The sequence below is a fragment of the Manacus vitellinus genome, unplaced genomic scaffold, assembly GCF_001715985.3.
Source record: "Manacus vitellinus isolate BGI_N305 unplaced genomic scaffold, ASM171598v3 scaffold_13_pilon, whole genome shotgun sequence".
Lineage (NCBI taxonomy): Eukaryota > Metazoa > Chordata > Aves > Passeriformes > Pipridae > Manacus > Manacus vitellinus.
Genome location: NW_021938999.1, coordinates 14188209 through 14209474, shown reverse-complemented (window position 1 = coordinate 14209474; position 21266 = coordinate 14188209). Strand labels below are relative to the sequence as shown.

General features: G+C 34.7%; 1 protein-coding gene across 1 annotated transcript in view; it reads left to right on the top strand.

Moving 5' to 3' along the window:
• Positions 1 to 21266, top strand: part of CACNA2D1 (calcium voltage-gated channel auxiliary subunit alpha2delta 1) — a 375571-nt gene that overhangs the window by 206576 nt on the left and 147729 nt on the right. Inside the window, exon 6 of the mRNA XM_018068109.2 lies at positions 6972 to 7101. Within this exon, the coding sequence (XP_017923598.2) occupies positions 6972 to 7101 (130 nt within the window). The remainder of the gene's footprint in view (positions 1 to 6971; positions 7102 to 21266) is intronic.

The window sequence follows — 21266 nt, the reverse complement described above, 5'->3', positions numbered from 1 at the left end:
TTTTCTAATATGTAATTCACTGAAATGTTACAAGAAGTTAACTGAAATGCTACAAGGTTTTTATAGGATCATGGAATATTTTGGATTGGAAGGAACCTTTAAGTTCATCCAGTCCAACCCTGTGCAATGAGCAGGGACAGATCGAGTTGCTCAGAGCCCAGACCAACCCGACCTTGAATGTTTGCAGGGATGGGATATCTACCATTTCTCTGTGCAACTTGTTCCAGTGTTTCACCACTAAATACTAATAGCTAAATAGCTAAATACTTCTTCTTTATATCTAGGCTGAATCTACCCTCTTTTAATTTTAAACCATTTCCCCTTGTCTTATCTCAAGAGTCCCTGCTAAAAAGCCTGTCCCCAGATTTCTAAGTCCTTACATTTGATAAATTAATAACATCAAGGATTCATTTATTCATGAAACCAAAGTCATGATGCAATGAATTTTGTGAATAGGTTGGGATACAAATAAAAAGAAAACATTATTATGTTCGAGACTTATAATAATTTTATGTGTATCTAAAAGTTCTGATCAGAAGGTGTGAACCATAAAGTCAGATAAATGAATGCATAACCTCCCCAAATGGTTTTGAACCATCCATAAAATATCATATTGTTTTGTATATAGTAGACAAGCCTGTAAGTAGCTGTATAGAAATTATTACCCAAAGATTGTTGCATTCAAAAAATAGCTTAAGAAGCAAATAAATACTTTTAAATTATTTTTTCTCTATACTTGATACATACTGAAATTACTCAGTTGGCAGAACACTGAAAATAAAATGACCTGTAAAAGTTTTTTTTAATTTTTTAAAATATAACTATTCAATCCAGAGTTCCATTCATTTTCTTAGTGACATACATTAACCAATTGATGCATTAGAAGCATATGGAAACACATAAAGCACTGAAAGCATCTTGTATCTACATTAAAGATAATGGCCCTTGAGCATAACATACTGATGTATGCAAATATAAAACTGTTTCCCTACTACTTTCCTTTCTGAATCTAACCAGACCCTACATATATTCATATATATATTCTTATGTTTATACATGTTTATTCTTATGCATGTGAACATGCATATGTTCATATTCTTATGTTTAACACCTCCTTATTGTATAAAGTAAGAATAAAGTAAGAATATTTCAGTTCTGAGCCAACTGTTTTCTTATTTTATTTGTAACTCTTTTACTTGAGTTTTGTCCCTAAGAGTAAACAGAAGGATGCCACTTTTACTTAAAATCTTCAAGTAGCTGAGTGGAGACCGCAGCCCCCCACTGACACACCAATGAAAATAAAATAAACTGTTTGCAGTTCTGTCACAACCACAAAAACACACTCAGCAGTTTTCCCACAGCTGGAAAGTCACAGCTATTGAAAAGGAAATAAAAAAATGTTATCAGAAGGCAATGCACTCATTACATTACGTAAAATGATGTGAAAGTGCTGTGGCTATTAGAAATGTGTTCTAGCTGCCCCTTCAAAATTAACTCCCCTCTATCTCATCCTTAGAAGAAGTGTTCCCATTCTTTGCTTGCTGCAGGCGTGTTGCTGAGCTGTGTGCTTCAAGCAACATCTCATTTTACTCTCTCTGTAATCGGGCCACAAGCAGTGTTGGAGGTGCTGGGTATGTAGTTCTACAGCATTACTTTCCTCAGGGAGGAAAAAAACCCCAACAAAACAGCAAAATTGAGTAAAACAGAAAAAAGAAAAAAAAAGAGGAAGACGAAATTCTATGCTTATTTTCTTTATTTCAACAGATATTAGGAAATAAAAACCAGGTAGAAACCTAAAGATGAAAAATAGGTTAGTTTTTTTTTTATTCGTTTCAAGGTAAGACAGAAAGGAATCACAGAGCAAGAATTTTGATGTCTATAAAACCACAACAATTATAATTTCATCTCCACATTTGTTCTCTAAAATGGCAATGGTAGGGCAGACCCTTGATACTAAGGCAATGGAAAATAGTACCAACCAATTAGTTCCTATTTTACATAAGTATGAAAGCAGGCAGGTATCATTGTTTCTGGATGGATTTCTATTCAGGAATTGAAAGATTATTCTTTTGTCATGATGCTAAATCTGTTCTGATGCTTTGATCAACTCTACACTGTTCCTGAAAAGAGTCTGTCTTCAGAAAACAACTGAAGATTGCTTCAGTTTACTTGTGGGTTTTTTCCGTGTTTCACTCATGATTTTTTTTAAATTAACATCAGCTTTCTGATCTTCAGTTTTTAACAGCTGCAAGAAAAAAAAATAAGTTTTATATTTGCAGACAAACCTTCTGATTTCCACAGTAGCCAGTATTTTTCAACTAAATGAAAATTTACAAGTAGAGATACAAAATCTTCTCATCTTCTCATAGCTGGGATGATGGAAAGCAGCTGAATGCTGCAAAAAGTTATCGGAATATGTCCTGCTGCAATGAAATAGGCAGCTAAACTATGTCATAGTTTCTTGAAATGACCTGGTTTGATTTTGTTTTAATGGATATTTACTTTTCTAGACACATCTTTCAGTGATACTTCTTGGCATAAAGCTCCCAGTTATCTCATGTATATACATTAATTTATGTTCACAAAGCCCTTGAGAAAGAAGTCGCATTATTTCTGTTATGTATTTGGCTTATAAAAAAAAAAAACATGGAAGGCAGCCCCCAGTTTATTGCAGATCATGCCAAAAGTGATTTAGAAAAGATCACAAAGAACGGCTATGGGAAAACTCACTTTATCCGAATTTTAGCTGCTATATCAATTTCCTTTTATTCTGAGGATGAATGGTAGACATATGAAAAAAATATTTTATTTGTTAAAAAAAAAAAAGTCTTGAAATGGCACGTGAACTGAAAAGAGAAATGGATTTTATCTGTCTCTCAAGGGAGAGAGAAATTGGTCTGGAAATTCATTGCAGAGAAATGAGTGAGTTATTTTGCTGACTGTCAGTGGTAGGTAACAATGTAATGCAATAAGGGAAGGCCAGGTTTGAATAGATAGAAAATTAATCTTCAGCCACTATCTCCCATGGGATTTTCTTGTGCCAGTATTGATTGCATTTCAGCTCCTGACTTGGGAGAGAAATTGGTTGGAGTTGGATTTTAATTGTATTCACATGCTGGATCACTTTCCTTCAAAATATTTATTTTGCTACTTTCCTGAAAACAAAGTTTAACTTGGTATTTAAACTGTACCAACTGACACCACAATCTGTCAGGCTTTTAATAAAAATGCCAGGCTAAAATAATTAATAATATTGAGGGTTTTCTTTTTAACCATTCCTTATTTTTTTTCCTAATTTAAATGTAAGCGACTTGAAATTCGTAAGTTTGACAAATGAAAACTATATAGATTGACTTTCTATAGAAGGATGCACTATAAATTTGATGTGTAAGGCCTGGCACATCATTGGTAGTGCTGGTCAGTAGGTACTGGCCCAAGTGAGTTCAACAATAATTTACATAAAATGCTTCTGATACTTATCTGTTGTGTGCAGAAGTAGTCAAGAGCTTTAGATTTAATAGAACAAAATGCTCCTATGTAAGGGAAACTATGTAATTTTAAAAGAATTTTGTCATTTGATGTCTTTGGGTTTTAGGACGGATTGATGCCTTGTTTCGATATGAGAGCTGTACATCACAAAATACTCCCAGGAAAAGTCAACAAGAAGACTAGGAAAGCTTCTACATTTGTTTATGTAGATATAGATCCACTGCCCTGCATTAATAAATTGAGAATAATTTTTAGATTAATGAGGTTTTTTGGTATCATGGAATATTGATATGAAGAATAACAGACCGGGTCTTTATCACAGTCTTTTTTAGGGGCACCTGGGCATGTGTGCTGTTAGAGATACGAGAAGCAGATTTTATGTTTGAAAGTTTAAGGCATTCAAGTCTATTAACTAAACCCTTTAATTTTCAGCAAAGTTTAATCAAATTTTGGCAGGAGACTTGAATCTTCTTTCATAGCATATGAGTGAATGGAGAGACTGAAAGGTTGTATTTCTTAATTGGAATGAAATTGAGATATCAAAAAGAAGAAACATGATCCTTTTGTGTTCAGATGCTTCAGGAATTTCAAGCAAAAATCTAAATGTATTGTAATATGAAAACTTCTGTGCAAGACCTGCTAGGATGACACATGATGTGATTCTTGGGACTGTCTTATACAGGACCAGGAGTTGAACTCTGATGATCCTATCTAGTCCCTTCCAACTCAGGATATGCTATAATTATGTTTACCCTCTTTTTCTTTACCATACCCTTTCCCTCCCAAATATATCATGTGGAAAATTAGTTGAAAGAAATCTTTTGACGTTCACTCATTCTGGTGTTTTATTGTAATGATGTGCCCTGATGGTTCTTAATTCTTTTCTGAATTTATCTGTGAAAGCACTGAGTTTGTAGTTGTGTAATTTCAGAAATAATAGTTAGGATTTTTTTTTTTTAAATCAAATTACTCTCAGGCAGGAGGGAAATTTTGTCGCATGAATGATTGATTGTTGAGATAGCATTTGTAGAACTAGACAAACTCATTACTTTGAGCAGCATGAAGCTGAAAGATAATTTGTGAAGAAGACTCCAGAATTTGCTTAATGTTTAGCATTCCAGTTCTGAGGGAAGAAAAAGTCATGGACTGATAATATAGAGGAAAACAACAACAGTAACAACTAAAGCAAAACCAACCCAACCCTCTTCCCACAAAAAAAACCCAAAACCCAAAAGACCCCACCACCATTACCCCAAACAAATCCCTGCCCCCCCAAAAAACCCTAAACAAATGAGCAACAACAACAACAATAAACTCTGTGTAAAAATTGAGCCAAATTACATTGTCTGAAGCTATCAGAATGCATATATTTCAAATCATATAATGCATAAATTGTACCAATCCTTGCTCCAGTTTGCACAGTTCAGAGTAAGGTGTAATGGTTGTGGGGGATTGACCTGGACCAGCTGCCAGTTGCCCACCAAGTCCTCTGTCACATTCTTCTCTATCACAACCCCACCCCAGCAGCACAAAGGAGAGAAAATAAGACCACTAAAGGCTCGTGGATCAAGATAAAGACAGTTTAATAAAGAAAAGCAAAGGCTACACATTGAAGCAATAGAAAACAAAAAGATCTATTCCTTACTTCCCATCAGCATGTGATGTCCAGACACTTCCTGGGAAGTAGGGCCCTAATGATAAATGCCTGCCTTCCCTCCTCCTTTCTCTTAGCTTATATTGCTGAGCACAACATCCGTAGCTGTGGAATAACATTTTAGTCAGCTTGAGTCAGCTGTCCTGGCTATGACCCATCTTACCCACCCCCAGAGTGGGGTTAGGTGCTAAATAACAAGGTGAACTTAGTGTAAAATATAGCAGCTGTGCTGCATAAAAGTAGTCAGAATTAGTACCCACCTTCTTTTCTACCAAAACTTAATGAACTTGTGTTGTGAGATCCATCTCACCTAATTCTAGACAGCTGTATTGCAGACTTCTGCATCTGGGTGATTTGCCCTATGGCTACATTTACAATCAGTCAAAAGTAGGAGACACTTCTAAAGCATGATTTATGTCATGGGAAAATAGGCATCTAATTAAGATGAGATGAATTGTACTCTAAACATGACCGTTTCTCTTCCTTGCCTAAGAAGGCAGCCTGGGATGATGAGCACAACACTGCTGTGTTGTTGAACACAGTGGATGTCTCTGGTTAGATGAGTTCTACCCTTTGTGTTTCCAAAGGAAACCACTTCCTTGAAACCAATCTGAGACTGCTGCTTACTTTAGGCAATATTTGAATCTATATTTAGTAAACCATTTGTCTGTAACCCTGTGATGAAGCAGATGGGAAAACATAGGGAATTCATTAGATGACTTTGTGGGTAAGTTAAAATTTAGCTGCCTATACTTTGATAGGGTATAATAATAAGCAGAACATCTTCAGCACACATATGCCTGACTGACCAGCAGGTGCTTCATTGTCAGCACTATTTATCAAGCATAACACATTTTCAGAAACTGATGACTCTATAGTATTAAAAATATCCTTATAATTGCCTACAATTGCTGGCCCGAGTCACCATTCAGTATCGTGGTTGATTTGTTATTGCTTTAAGTGGCAGTCGACTCATGTCATGCAGCCTCCTGTTCCAGCTGCAGCTGAGACAGGTGAAGATATTGCCACCTCCTCCTGGGCCTTCTCTACCTCCTTGGTTCCACACTCCATGTAATTTTTCTAACGAGTTAGAAAAATCTCTGCTTTTCAAAATTTTTAAGAACTAGTCCAAATTGACTGAATCAATTGGAAGGAATCAAGAAATGTGTATCAGGGTGCAGACAGGTAAGAGAGGATGGGAACCTAAGACAGAGAGGTGATGGTGAGCACCTGGGCATTTGGGAACACCCAGTCAGATATAGCCAGTACATGAGATTTCATTGTTAGAATAGACCAGTGAACAAATCCTGATTCAGTCAGAAGTTCTAAGAAGGCTTAATTTCCTTTCTTTGTCTGAATTTACACCAGTTTCTCAAAAATCCATTTATGAAACGTATATGAGTGGTATCATTTTTAGGTTTGTGATTTACTGTATAATCTGCAGAAGGAAAAAAATAAGATACAGTGTTCATATTTAAGATTCAGTACAAAATATTAAACATAATAAAAGGTAATGTACTTGCCTTGCATTATAGTTGTAAAAATTACATGTGCTTATGAAAAAATTAGACATGTAAGGTGTTAGGCTCTTACTTTTCTTTTGCAGGTCTTCATTTCACTGACTTTCATTGCATAACTCAAAATTAAAAGAAAACTATACAAAAATATTCCTGGACCTGGAGCAACTGATTGTGTTTATACACAAATACAAAATGTTAGTGATGAAATAAAGGCTATGAATCATTTAGGTAAAAAGAGGCAAATGTGAATGGAATTGTTTTTAGCAATATTGTAATATTTTGCCCTTTACATGTCTTTCTTTAAAAAGCCTGAAAAGAATGACACTGAATCTGGCAGCCAGAGAATCAGACCGGTATTTGAAGATGATCCTGTTTTCCGACGGCAAACGTCTTACCAACATGCAGCAGTCCACATACCAACAGATATTTATGAAGGCTGTAAGTAGCATGTGAACAAAGTGATCTTACATTTTAATACTAAGCTCATTAGTTGGGTCCCGTTCTTAAAACAAATAACCTCCAAACTAAATTTTTGCTGCCATTTTTAGTGCAGGATTGTGGTTACTGTCACTTTTACTTCTTTCACTAATACTTCAGAGATGTGCTCTATTAGACATACAATTCATTTTATGAATTAGTAGGAGCCACAGTTAAAGAGATCCATTGGGATTGGATCTGAGTTTCACAAATGGAACTGGAGATGAGATGAAATGAAACTCTTAAATATTCTAACTTTCTGATCCATTCTTTCTCTATACTGTTCTCATTTAAAATAAACAATTCTTGACAACTCTTATTTATATGCTGTTTGGCCTCAGGCAGAGGTGAGTTCTGAAAATATTTTTGAGTATCCCAAAAATCAGATACTATTCAGGTAAATAACATACTGTGTGAGATAGTAGTACCAATACTGCATGCAGTGCATTTCTAGAATTGCAGTAACAGACTTTAGCAGAGAATTTGCAAAAAGTCTTTCTAAACTATGGAAAAAAATGCATATTCTGCTGAGGATTCATTAGTTGTATTTCAAAATGAAGTATTTGTCTTTCAAGATGTAAATAAGTTCCTTTTCCTGTGTTCATCATCAAGCAAAAATCTTCATATAATAAGAAGACATTTCAGCATTCAAAGTGGTTGCATGTTTTTAAAAAGGGGAAAGGAAAATTAAATAGGACCCATATATTTTGAAGTTTTGATATTTTTTTTTTCAATTTAAGGTCCTAATTTCTAGTATGCGATCTTTTTCCTCTTTCAAAGTCTCATCAAGAGGAAAGAGACCCTAGTGTGACCCTGAGCTTTTTAAAATTCATGGCTACAGTTGCGTGCAGCTTCCATAAATGACACAGGGATGAAAATGGAAATGTCAGTATGATGGGGGAAAGAATCATCGTAACTCGTACTCTTACATGGTGTGCTTGACTGACAGACCTAGAGGATTATTCTGGGATTCTGGCTTTAATAAGTGCTAAAGTGCACCAAAAATGCGGGATTACAGAGAACTAATAGGACATTTCCTTTGCTTTTGTTTGAAGAGAATTGATATTTCACTGTTATGAGATGTTATAAAACCTTGTGTTGCATTATTAGGATATCTATAAACACCATGTGACCTTTGATATAAGATTGTCATCATAACAGTATGTAAAATGTTTTGTTGTTACATTGAATTTAAGATCTTAGGTGGTACTCCTAAAGACACTTCTATCCCTTAAAAATGCATGCTAGGAAATGTTACTGTACATCCCATCAACCTAAAAATGAAGACAGGTTATGACTTCCATAGGAAAAGTACAACTTTAGTATCTAATAAAATGAAAATAACAGACAGAAATGTACATTTCTGGAGAGAGGCAACTGCATGTGCAACATGTATGGTTCATGATTCTTTGGATCTGGCTTTTATATTTATTACCAGAGATGTGAAAGCCTAGAAAATTACCAGGAAGACTGTAATTCTATGTCAGAAAAATCAACTTCTTGTGTGGCTGGGTAACCTTCAGTTACAGATGGAATTTTCATGACATAACAGCATGAGAATACCTCAAAGTCACAGATTTCCTCCCAACAAACACAAAATGATCACCAGGTTTTATTTTATAGTTGCAAAGTCCATGTGTCATCAGAACACAGTGAGCAGTTGGAATGTAGCCTTTCAGCAATGTAGAATTATGTTTTTATCTTTTTACAGTATAATCTACAAGCAATTTTATAACCCTGGAAAGACTGATAACATATCTAGAACACTGTTTTCATTTTTCTTCCTGTTCACAGGAGCTAACCTGTCATTTCCTGATAGAGGTTTCAGTGTCCACTATACTAGGGAACAATTGTACACTTTGAAAATAGTATCTGCAATTCCTTGTCTACATCACAGTGTGCTAGGGAGCATTTACAACAGAGGTATGACAACAAATCCCTCTTAGAAACAGTGGATGAGACACAGTTTACAACTTTTATTGCTTGGAAGCCAATTTTTTTTTTTACTGAATTACACCTTGGGAAGCAGATTTATTTTTTTGTCCTTTATTATGTATGTTTTGTAGGATGCCAAGAGAAACAAAGAATTGCTCTTTGGATCTCACAGAATAGTTTTCAATGACTGAATATTTGACTTGCTTATTCTTCCTTCAGATTGGTTTTCACTTCTCTTGCCTCTTACAGTAGCAGGTTGTTGTCTCTAGGGGAGAGAGACAATTACTGTTAGAACCACATCCAGTCTGAATTTTCATTTGGACCTGTCAATCACACTTTGTCACGTTAATTAATTTTTTTCTGTATGAAGCTGGGAATTTGAGATTCACTGACAATCATAGAATCATAGAATTACTAAGGTTGGAAAAGACCTTTAAGATCATCAATATGTTATCTATTAAATCTTTCTTTCTTATTGAAGTTTCATTTTTCTTGCAGTTATTATTTATGATTATGTATGATTTTTTAAAATATGAATAACAAATTCCCATCCACTTAGATTTTTGAAAATGGGAAAACGGTTTGGCTAGTAATTCTGTAATGGTGCACCACCCATTTAAACTTGAAAACTAATATGTACTATAGAATAATATTCTTTGGCTTCCTACATGTATAATAATTTGCTTATTTTGAAATACGGTGATGAATTTCTTGTGAAGTAGTACCTTTTATTTCACCATAGAAATATATGATATATCATTACAAAATATCTATTTGCTGCATCCCAGTTATTACTTTGTGACTTTTTTGATTGCAGAAAGAAATATTATGAAAGTTGGTTGTTTGGGTTTTTTTCCTTCCCTAGGTCTGGTGCCAAAACCTACGCAGAGACAGGGGAAAGTCTAGGAAGTTAATTTATTTCCCTGTTTCTGAGGATTGCAGTCTCACCACAGGGGAGGTCAATCCGAATAAAATAGACCCAAATCAGGCTTTTAATTCAGGATTTTCAAGAGTTTCATTTAGGTTCTGAAATAAAATCAATCTGCAGCTGAAAACAGAACAGACCCTCAGGTCGTCTTTCTACCACATGCTCTGGGAATTAGTCATGCATCTCCTATTAGCAATAGCAGAAGTCCTATTTCTAAATCCTCTTTAAAACTGTACTATGCTTATCCCTAGGCAGAATATAGGAACTTCAGGCCAGGAGTAAGAGGAAATCCCTGGCACAAGGCAAGTGAGGTTAATCTTCCCAGTGGATACCACCACATGCCCTTGCTGTCTGAGATTCATAATGCTCCATCTTGCTCTAGTTGTATGTCTGTACTGGTGTAGATTTTAGGGAAGGTGTTAGGCAGAGCACACAAACAAGTTTTGCTTTTCTCTGTGTAGTTATTCCTGCTTTAGTTCCTTAAAATCACAAATATCGCTTCCATATGTCACTACTTGATTATCATTCAAGAGCTGATTAAAGTGTCAGGTTAAAAGTAATGTGTCATGAACATGACAACATCATTTTGAATATGTTTGAACAACTACCAGCAAGAAAAAAGGGCTTTCCCTACTCAGAACACATTAAACCAGTCATAAATAAAGTTACAATTAATTGATGGTTCATATACCTTAATAATCATCAAATATACATGCTGTTTTTTTATATTCTCATGGCAGTCAAAATTTTTCTACTGCTTAAAATCTTGTGTTTATTATATATTATTTGATAGCAAGTTTGGCAGTGAACATAAATTTTGCCTTTTCAGTAGTGCATCACGTATATATAAATCGGTTATTGATAAAGTATTTTGATATAGTAGTACTTAACACTGGCAGGCAATCAAAACTTTTAGGAAAGACTTGAAAAATTCAGGTTTGATGTTATAGTGATTTTTATCTTGACTGGAATACTATCTCTTTGACTGGGATTTTTAAAATTTTGGGCAGTTTTTTCTTATCTTGGGTATCTCGGACTATTAGCTTGACAAGAAGAAATATTCTTCAGGAATAGTGGTCTTGTGAAAGGTGATCCTGCCCATGGCAGGGGGGGTTGGAACTAGATGATCTTTAAGGTCCCTTCCGACCCAGGCTATCCTATGGTTCTATGGTTCTGTGAAAAAAAAGCCCTTAGAAATGCTGGGAAATGAAACCATGAGAGTGAGAATATTCCTCATCAAAAAAATACCCAATTCGAATAAACTAGGAAAAAGTACATTATCATTTACTCATGGAAGGTCTTATGTGTGATAATAAATAAGATTTATTCAAGAATCAAGATATTGATAAAGCGTGTATATATTTTGGTGTGCTACATCAGCATTCCTTAAATTACTAAAGAAGCAATAAAACTTCTGGGGGTTTTTTGTTGTTGTTGTTTTGTTTTTGTTTTCATTTTTAGTTTAAATAACAGTTACAGACAGGCAAGACACTTTTATTACTTAAATTATTTGACTCAACATATTTTAAGATTAACGATATTTTTTGTTATAGCTGAGAAACTGAAGCTATTCAAAACTATTTTTCTCCTGGTTTCTTATAAGGCATAAATGAATAGCTCAGGTTTAATACAGCTGAGATTGAAAAATGATTGTTTCAAATCTCTGATATTGTGTGTTCACACCTTTAAATTTGGAAATAGCATTATTTATGTCTCATGCAGACGGCACGTGAGATTACTTTCTTTTAATATTTTTTTTACGTTCTTCGTCATTTTAATCAGTGAGTTATTTGTGAAAACATGAAGTGAGTGAAGTGGACCTTTAAATGAATTTTTAGTGTCAGCCTCTTTTAAATACCAAACACTATGGCTTGGGGTAACTATAAAGCAAATGTTAGTTGAAGCTAAGTCCCTAAGTACTGCCTGGTTGGTTCAATATTTAACCTGGAAGCAAAATACTGAGGCAGAAGCTTAAGTAAAGAACTCTAGGGTCAGTATTGCTTTTTACGTTCTGACAATTATAGTGTTGCTTGGTTTTTTTTCCCCCAAGTAGCTTACTAGAGCTTCTCGAACTAAATTCTTATTTAAATGAGCAGAAAGAAGAAATAGCGTTTCTAAATTGACGAACAAGTTTGTTTTCTTTGTCCAGAAGACGAAACAACTTGAATAGTATCCTTCATCATAAGGAGATACTTATATTTTGGTACTCAGATTACATTGGTTTAATTGGATGGATGGTTTAGCATAGTCACCTGACGTCAGGCTGACCATGACTCCTGTTTAAAGTTATCAAAATTTAGATAATAAGGTAGGATAAGGAAAGACTACTCAGTAGACAAGGTTAATTTTTTCCTCCTTGAAAGACTAAATTGATTAGGTACAGGCTATTTTGAAGATACTGCTGTAGTAAGGAATTATCAATGTAGATTTAAAGCAATCGGCCTAATAATGATGCATCACAAAAATGGTAAAAAAAAATATTCTCAAGCTGAGTATTTGAGAATACATTTTGGCCTGAGAAGTTTATCTAAGACTAACTGACTGTTAAATGTGACATAACGTTCTTAATGGGAAAAGAAATAGTGGCAAAACTGAAATAAAACATACTTCTGTTATAATTCCAGATACTCTTCCAGACTTGCATTGTCTTACCTTAAAATGTTTGAATAGAATTTTCAAATGTTTCTGCAAAATAAAAAAGCAGAATTTTTATTTTCAGAAGTAAATTTAGAACCTAAATGTCATAGCTTTTCATAGAGATGCAGTTGTCTAAACACACATTTCTACTGGTAGTGAGTCGTTTGAAATATTGTGCTTCTGAACTGAAAGATATTTATTTGTAATTAATCAAGGGTAAACTATCTAAAATCAATATGACTTTTTATTTTTTATTTGGTATGTATTAGTGTGGGAGCTGACTGAAAGACAGCTTTATGAGATTCTTGACACCTAACACTCAACATGTTTCCTGGAATATTAATTAATTTTTTTAACCTTTTTGAAAGCTAAGTTCTTATTTAGAAACACTAGGGGAAAGTTATATAACATAATAATTAATTCCTAAATTATTTGGGCTAATTTCTGAGTTTTACTAAGCTTTGTTACTTGCCTTAAATCAAAAGCAAGAGATATTAATTTTTACACTTCCATCTGTTATTTTGTGTTAAAAAGTTTTCTCTAAGCTAACAGTTAAAAGTACTTCTGCAGCTTAGATGTGTAAAATATTTTAAATATTTAAATATTTTACATCTATTCTGATCATTTAACCTGGGGAAATGAAATACTAAGTTGAGTGAACAGTCACAATTCACTAATAATCCATGATGGGAATCTTTTCTTTATCTTGGTGATTCCTTTTATCCCATAGAGCCATTTGTTACTAGGATGACAAGAAATTATAGGTTTTACTTTATGATTTGTTGTAAAGAGGTTTTCTTCATATCTTCTGTTCCCAGTTGTTATTTTTACTTGCAAAATGTTTTATTTTACTATAGATCTAATTTTGGCAGAAAAAAATATTTTCATTTCTGTTGCCAACTTTCTTTTATGGTCTAAGCATATTAACACAGCATGTCTGTGCCCATGCAGAGACATCCTACTTTTCTCTAATTCAGTTTTAATCACTCCTAAAGAGAATCCCAAACTTCACGGTTACCATCTAAATTTCACTAGAGAAATGCACTGAATAGTTCTGTCTCCTGATCTTCTAGGTTCCTGTTTGTCAGCTGCAGAAATTTATCTTCTAATTGATATCTTTACAGTCTTCTTTGTACCCTGCTTTACCTTTATTAAATAAATATTTAAAGATATATTTAATGACAAAAACCCCATATATTGCTAAAACATAACTACAGTCAGGATGCTGTACTGACACAGAATTCCCCCTGAAAACCGCAAAACTAAGTAATATTTTATTATGTTAACACATTTCTTTTTAAATGCAATAAAATATATCAAGAATTATTTTTTCTATTTCATTAAGTCTAGGAAATGTTTAATTTATTTTCTTGTTGTTGTTGTTCATGTTCTTTTTAAAAAAGAAGCAAACCTAAAAAATATTGAGTTTGGGTTTTCAATAAAACACCACGGGCCTTAGGCATGGCCCTAATCAAAACTTGTGGGCTTTTTTCACACTGATCCCCTTGTGGACCATAAACTACCAAACTTTCTATATTATGTCATTCCTCTTCTTGTAACCAGAAGTTCATCTACGTGGATCTCTGATGTTATACAGTCTTCTTAAATACTCAAAGGGTGCTATCTCCTACTTGTTTAATATTTTTAATATCATGGTGAGTTGTGAAACTCACCAGAAGGCAAACTTCTCATACCTGGTTAAATTGGTCATTGTGGTGTGACTTCAACAAAATAGAATAACATACAATGAAGAGACCTTCAGTCTCTTTGATTTTCAGAACTCTGGGGTTTAGACAGAAAGATGCCAAAAATGTATTTGTGATCCTATTTATTTTATTTTCTCAAACTGTATAACATTAATTTGTATAGTTTGTAAAAAAAAAAAGTGTGAAAATACTTTTCTGGTAAATTGAATGCTGACTGTCATTATCATTCAGCCTCTCACTACAGATTTCTTGATCATCAATCATCTTGACCATTCTGCTGTGCCAGAATTGTCTTGGACTCTATAGCAGGTCCTGGGATTCCAGTGTCTGTTAGGTTGCTTGACTGAGTAATAAATGTTTAAGCTGTGCATACTGCCAAAATCTATCTTGGAGGCCAGATGTTTGCTGCTGCTCCTTAGATCCCTTTCCATTCCTTTTGCAGTATTTTCTCTCTTATGCACAGCTTGGAATAGCAATTAGTCCTGAATCCTCTTGTAACAAGAGGGAAAAGTTGGTTCTGCAGTAAGATTGGCAATGGTTAAAAATAGCTAATGGTGGCCTTCGTATTTTTGCAATACAGACTGCTAAACAGAGCACTGAATATCAGCAGATCTTTATTATTTGACATATTAAAATATAAGGCAATTTTAATGACCGTCTTGAGGGAGTGATTGATTCTGGTGTGTGCAATTCTCCCTGTGTGGAAACTGCTGCAAGGAGATTCTTCGTGTCATAAACCTGGGTTAGCTTTGCAAAATAGGTTGATGCAGGGTACATACGTTGTCCAAACTTTCTATTGGTCCTCAAGGAAGGGGAAATGTCACCTCAATCCTTTGATCAGCTGCCTCCCCTAAAAGCCTCTGCTGATATGAGGGTTTGCTGTTTACTGCTCTACAGTAAGGAAGATTCATAAGGAAGCTGCAAGTGTAATTCCAGTGACATTCAGCAAGTGTAATTCCACAGCACATAAAAGTCTTCGATTCGGGATTCACAGGAATTTTTCTATAATTACTCCTTCAAAACTCTTTCCCAATATCTATGAGGGAGTGTAGGAAGAAATAGTTGTTTTATTTGCAAGCTCAGAATGAAAATAAATGTTTAGGTGTGTTTCAGTATGTCAAACAAATAGATATGATGAATTAAGTTGACTACTAGAAAAAAAGCGCTAAATTGCTTGAAGCAAATAATATCTGACAAGAAAATACCAATTTATGTGAAGCCCTTAATGGAAAAAACGTAAATTATGTTCTGTCTAAAGGACCTTAAAACCTAGTTTAAATGGAAGTATGAGAGATTTGGAATATTCCTTGGTTACCCTGAGAGTCTGACAATTTTTTTTTTCTCCTCTTCTCAAACAAGGTTTCCTTGTTTTGTCCTCAGTTGTTATTTTCAATACAATGTGTTGAGATATAGAGTAGGGACAAAGGAATGGAGGAGGGAAGAGGAACTATGGCCTACCCCCTTTTTCTTCTTTCTCTGTTCTCACACAAGCTGCCAGCTCTGCTCTGAGCTGTGCAGCTGACACCCTCTGTGACCCTGTGTAAAGCTGTAGAAGAGCACATGTGGTCGTGCAGGCAACTTCTGCCTCCACCTCTGCACTCCTGTGGCATCTGATGGTGTCGACTGGGCTGAAAGTGCACATGCATAGAACAAACTTGTGCAAACCCTCAAAGAAGAAGGTAAGATGATTTAAACCCAGTAATATAATATAAATTGCATAAAATAACATAACCCATATGTATTGCCAAGAACAAGTGCCTCAATGCATACATAGATAGCTTCTGTACACACAAAAATAATGTATTAGAATGAGTTTGTTTATTCTTTACTCAACCCACACAAATTATGGGGAATTGAAATAAAATATTTGCAGACTGTCAATTTTTTCACTCTGGTTATGTGAAATATTTTGAATGGAACCGTCTCTCTGCTCATGAAATTTTTAGAAGGGTCTTGTTGTTTTGTCCTGGGTTTAATATCTAAAAGGTTTAATATATTTATTATCAACAGAGTTCTGAAACATTTCCTCCAGAAAGAAATCTAGTTTTCATCTGTGCAATATTTAAAAAAAAAAAAAAGTTTGTTTTCTGTAAAACCCTTGCATTTCAGAATGTCTTGTATTTCCAGCCTGTGATACCATGACTGTGAGTTTTGCTCCATTGATGGCAGCCTAGCTATGAGTTATGATTTTTTTAACCTCTACTGGTTAAAAATTATATCCCTGGGTTATTGCACTTTATGAGACTTACATGATGAATCCTTATAAAGCTATACTCTAAAAATATTTCATTCATTTGATTCTTTCAGAACAAAGGGAAATAAAGTTGTTAAATTATAGATGTGCAGGAGATAAAAATTAAGATTCAAAGTATTTTATTCTGAAAAATACTAACCATGATAGATGATATATTAAAAAGGTAGGAAATAAATCTGAGTGTTGTTGGAAATATCCCTATTGATAAAATTATATGGGTTGCTTACCAAGAAACTGCCTGTAAATCAGCAGTAGATTAATGAATTGGAATATATCTTCTCTACTATAATTTCAGCATGCACATTATCATATTATCCAGCATTGTGGTTAATATTACTATTTTTAAAGTAGTATCACCTTCACAAATGATATGATCAGTTTTAGTTTTGAAGTGAGGAAGATAGGTAATGCAAGACTGGGAACAATATTACTTAGTCATAAGTGGATTTGAATATCCTTAGAGAATGGCTTTTTGTGGATATGTCCAAAATTTGCAGTCTTTAAAGGTTGTAACAACATATGGAATGTAATTTAAGGGCATGACTACTATTTCTTTATTTATTACTATGGACTCACTGATTTGATTGGTCCACTTCATTCTTTCTGCCATGTGAGTTCATTTCCATTCTTAGCTATTAAGAAGGAATAATGTGCACTTTAGTAATAAAGTGTTTCTCTGGCAATATATAAATCATAGATTTTTCTCCCATTATTGGGGTTGTATTTTGTGAAGTTTTGACGGTGTAGTTTGAATATAGGCATCTCTATATGTTTCATCTGCGTATGTGGATATATAAACACATATGTATAAAGATATTTAAATAACGCTATTGAATTACTTAAAATTCATACTATTCTCAAATGTCCATTTGAGCACAAATTATGTTATCTTCTCTGTGCATCCTTTAAATGTCTGTCATGAAATAATTTGAAATTCATGTAAGATTACTATGTTTTAATGGTCTTGTATAGTGTACAAATATCTCAGTTGCTTCTCTGTGTCAGAAGTTGTTTTATGCCAAATTAGCTGTGGTTATTTCTCTGTCTGACACTAGTTCCTTCCAGATTACTATTTCCATCAATAATAACACATTGGTTTTATTGGTTTTCCATCTTGCCCTCCCTGCAGTCTCTCCATCCTTTAGTCTGTACTTGCCTACTTTCCCTCTTGATTTTTATGAAGCTCAGCTTTAGATATTTTTCTCTCTTACAGTTGTACGAGCATTGATTTGAAAATGGTGTCTGACTCTTTGTGAAATTATTTGGTTTACTTCCAATGTCTGTCTTTCATAAACAGAAAATCCTAAAATTCAAGATCACAGAACTGATCCATAAAATAAACATTTATATTCATGATCTCTCACATCCTTTCTTTTTGATGATGAGGAAGATAAAAATTAATTCTCCTTTACTGCAGGTGAAGTGCATGCCAGTTACCATTGAGAAACTGATGTGCAGTTGTAAAACCAGATGCCAGTACACTCCCTTTTAAACCTGAAATACGGATATTTTCTAAATGGTACATGATGCAAACTTCAGTTCTTTGGATTAGATCTTGTCTTCCATTGTACTAAGAAGGCCACCATCATATCTGGTTTTTTTTCTTTTATTCTTCATACAAATCTGAAGTGCTCCTGTCTTTTTCTTTTAGAAGACAACTTTGTCTTCTCCTTTCCATTTTATATCTGTTTCTTCTCATTTGTCATGAGTTCTGGACTCTTGTCTGCCTTTTTCCTCTCTTCTGCTCTAAGCCTTCATTTTCTGTTTTGTTTGTTTATTTGTTTGTTTGTTTTCCTTTTGTATGTAGTTTATGATTATGTTTATTATGCCATACTGAGAATTCTGGATTCCTGAGATCTCTTTTTCCTTCTGGAGTCAATATACTCCTCTGCTTTTTTCTCACAAGCATGGGATTTTTAACTTTATTCATCCTATTCACAGCTTGTTCTTCTGATCCTCTAGTTCAGCAAACATGTGCTTATCTTCAGCTGTCTGTCCTCTATCTTGCTTTATCACATTTAGGATTTTCCTATTTTCTCAAACTGTATCTCTATCAATTTTTCATATCCCTGTTGGGTACTATTTCATAAATAAGTAACTTTTGTCTTACTTCTGCATAAGATAATAGACATCTTTCAGCCTTGGCATCCTGTCATCTTCAAATTCCCCCTGGAATCCCCTCTTGCTTTGTACCTTTTCTTTCAGATTTAGGTTATTAAACTGGATATAGGTTTTTTAAAATAGATATCAACAATTTTAAAAGAATATTAATTTCTGCCTTTTTCTATATAAATATTCATCAGCTTTATCTTATTAGAATAATTTGAAATGGAAAAAAATGTACGGGGACAAATCCCTCAACATTACCTTGTGGGCATGTTGACATGGATTTACACTGAATTCTGGGTTAGTTGAATGACATAGGATAAGCCATGTATGTGTTAAAATGCTTTTGTGCTTAAAGTATCTGTTTCTGAACAGGACTTGTTAAGTTCAGACAGGACATTTCATTGAGACCGTTACCTGCCCTTGCTATTGGAGCCAACCCCTGCCTGTCAGATCTCCGTCAAGTAAAGGCTCAATTTTTCAGCAAAAACAATTAGCCTAAGCATGTATTGTAAAATGAGACTAGGACTTTTCCATTAATCAACATGATAATATTAGTGATTTCTAATGAACATGGTCACACATCTCATTGCAAGTCAACTTTCAAGTTGTTTATTTAAATGATTTTAGCTTTTACAGTTAGACACACCATTCTTTGAAACAATTATCTCTATAACTGTTCATTCAGTAGGAGAATTTCATAGTAAGCTATTTTTAAATTTTTGGCCTATTCCCGTGAAAGGTTCTGTGTTCTTGCTATCCATTTATTTTCAGTAGTATTCGAAATCACTCAGGCCCATTCAGGTCAGCACCTTACTTTATGTTGTTGAAAAACAATACATAGTTGCTGACTAGGAAAAGAGTGAGAAAGGCGGGAAAAAGCCCGCTTTTTCAGTTGGCAGCTGAAAATCAAAAGCAAACTTGGGTAGCTCAGCATGATGAGTATGGCAAGTGACAGACTGTTCAGAGCTGAGGAAAAGGCGATAATGAAATCTTAAATTAGAAAATCTTCCAAAACAAGCTGACAACACAGTTCAAAATAAATTAAAAAAAAAAAAATCCATAGAGGTTGGCAAAGACAAAGAAAAAATAAAGATGTAAGAAGGCATAGCATAGGGGCTTATTGAGCTGGGGGGGGTGCCAGGAGATGTTGATTTAGTATTTCCTAGTAATTTTTCTTCTGGGGATGAGAAGAGGCTTAGTTGTTTGGGCTGTTATTTTGCTTTATTTGAAAGAAAAATCTCAAGAGTCAACACTTTACTATGTATCTGATTGAAGTTTCTGCACAGTCAGCCTGGACATACCAAATAACTACTTTGTACATTCCTTCAGTGTCATTTAGTTGAATCCAAATATGAGTGCTCAATTCCCTGAACAGTATACTGAATATCAAATACTGTTGGTTTTATTTTTAGTTTGCCAGTAAGAACATCATGGAATCATAAAATCACAGAATCTGCTGAGTTGGAAGGGACCCACAAGGATCGTGGAGTCCAACTCCTGGCTCTGCAAAGGACCATCCCCAAGAGTCACATCATGTGTGAGAGAATCATCCAAGTACTTCTTGAACTCTGTCAGGCTTGGTGCTGTGACCACTGCCCTGGGGAGCCTGTTCCAGTGCCCAACCTCCCTCTGGGTGAAGGACATTTTTCTAACATCCAAACTAAACCTCCTTTGACACAACTTCAGGCCTGTCCCTCATTCCCTCAGGTCCTGTCACTGGTCACCACAGAGAGAGATCAGTGTCTACCCCTCCTCTTCCCCTCACAAGGAAGTTGTAACTGCAATGAGGTCTTCCCTCAGTTTCCTTAAGGAACATCTAGTTGCAAACAGCCTACCATGAGCAGGGACACCTTTCTCTTGACCAAATTGTCCAGAGCTCCATTCAGTCTGCCCTCCAAGGAAGGGGCATCCACAGATTCTCTGGGCAACCTGTCCCAGTACCTCGCTACCCTCATGGTAACAAATCTTTTTTTCTAATTTCTAATCTAAACATGTCTATTTATGACTCAGTTTTACTTTCTGTAGTTCAAAGGAACTAAGGTTTTACCTTCTGCTTCTCTTAGTGAAGGTGTTCCAACACTGATATGGCAATATCAGTATGATACACATTTAATGTAGAAATGACTTAACAATGAATCAGACCCAAGAGATACAGTGCAGTGGTCCCCATGACTGATATTTCCAATACTGTAAAACTGAAATATGACCTCTAAGAGGATTGTGTTGTCTGTGAAATACTGTCTGTGGTACTGCCTGTGACAGTCTTGCATCACTTTGCGACGACTAAGTTCTGGAATAACATCATCAATGCATTGGAAGGTTATGATATCTATCATTGATAGTTATAAGGTGCCACTAGATTTTTATACAAATTAATGAATATTTTTTTTATTATCTAGCAAATAGAGTTAATGTCAGTACTTAAACAATAGCTTTCATTAAAATTTGTATTACCTACACATTTTAGAATAGTATGTTTACAGACACCAAGTAGGCAGATAAAACAAGCAGCGCAAAACTGCAATCCTGCAAATCTGACTTTGTTTCATCTACAAAT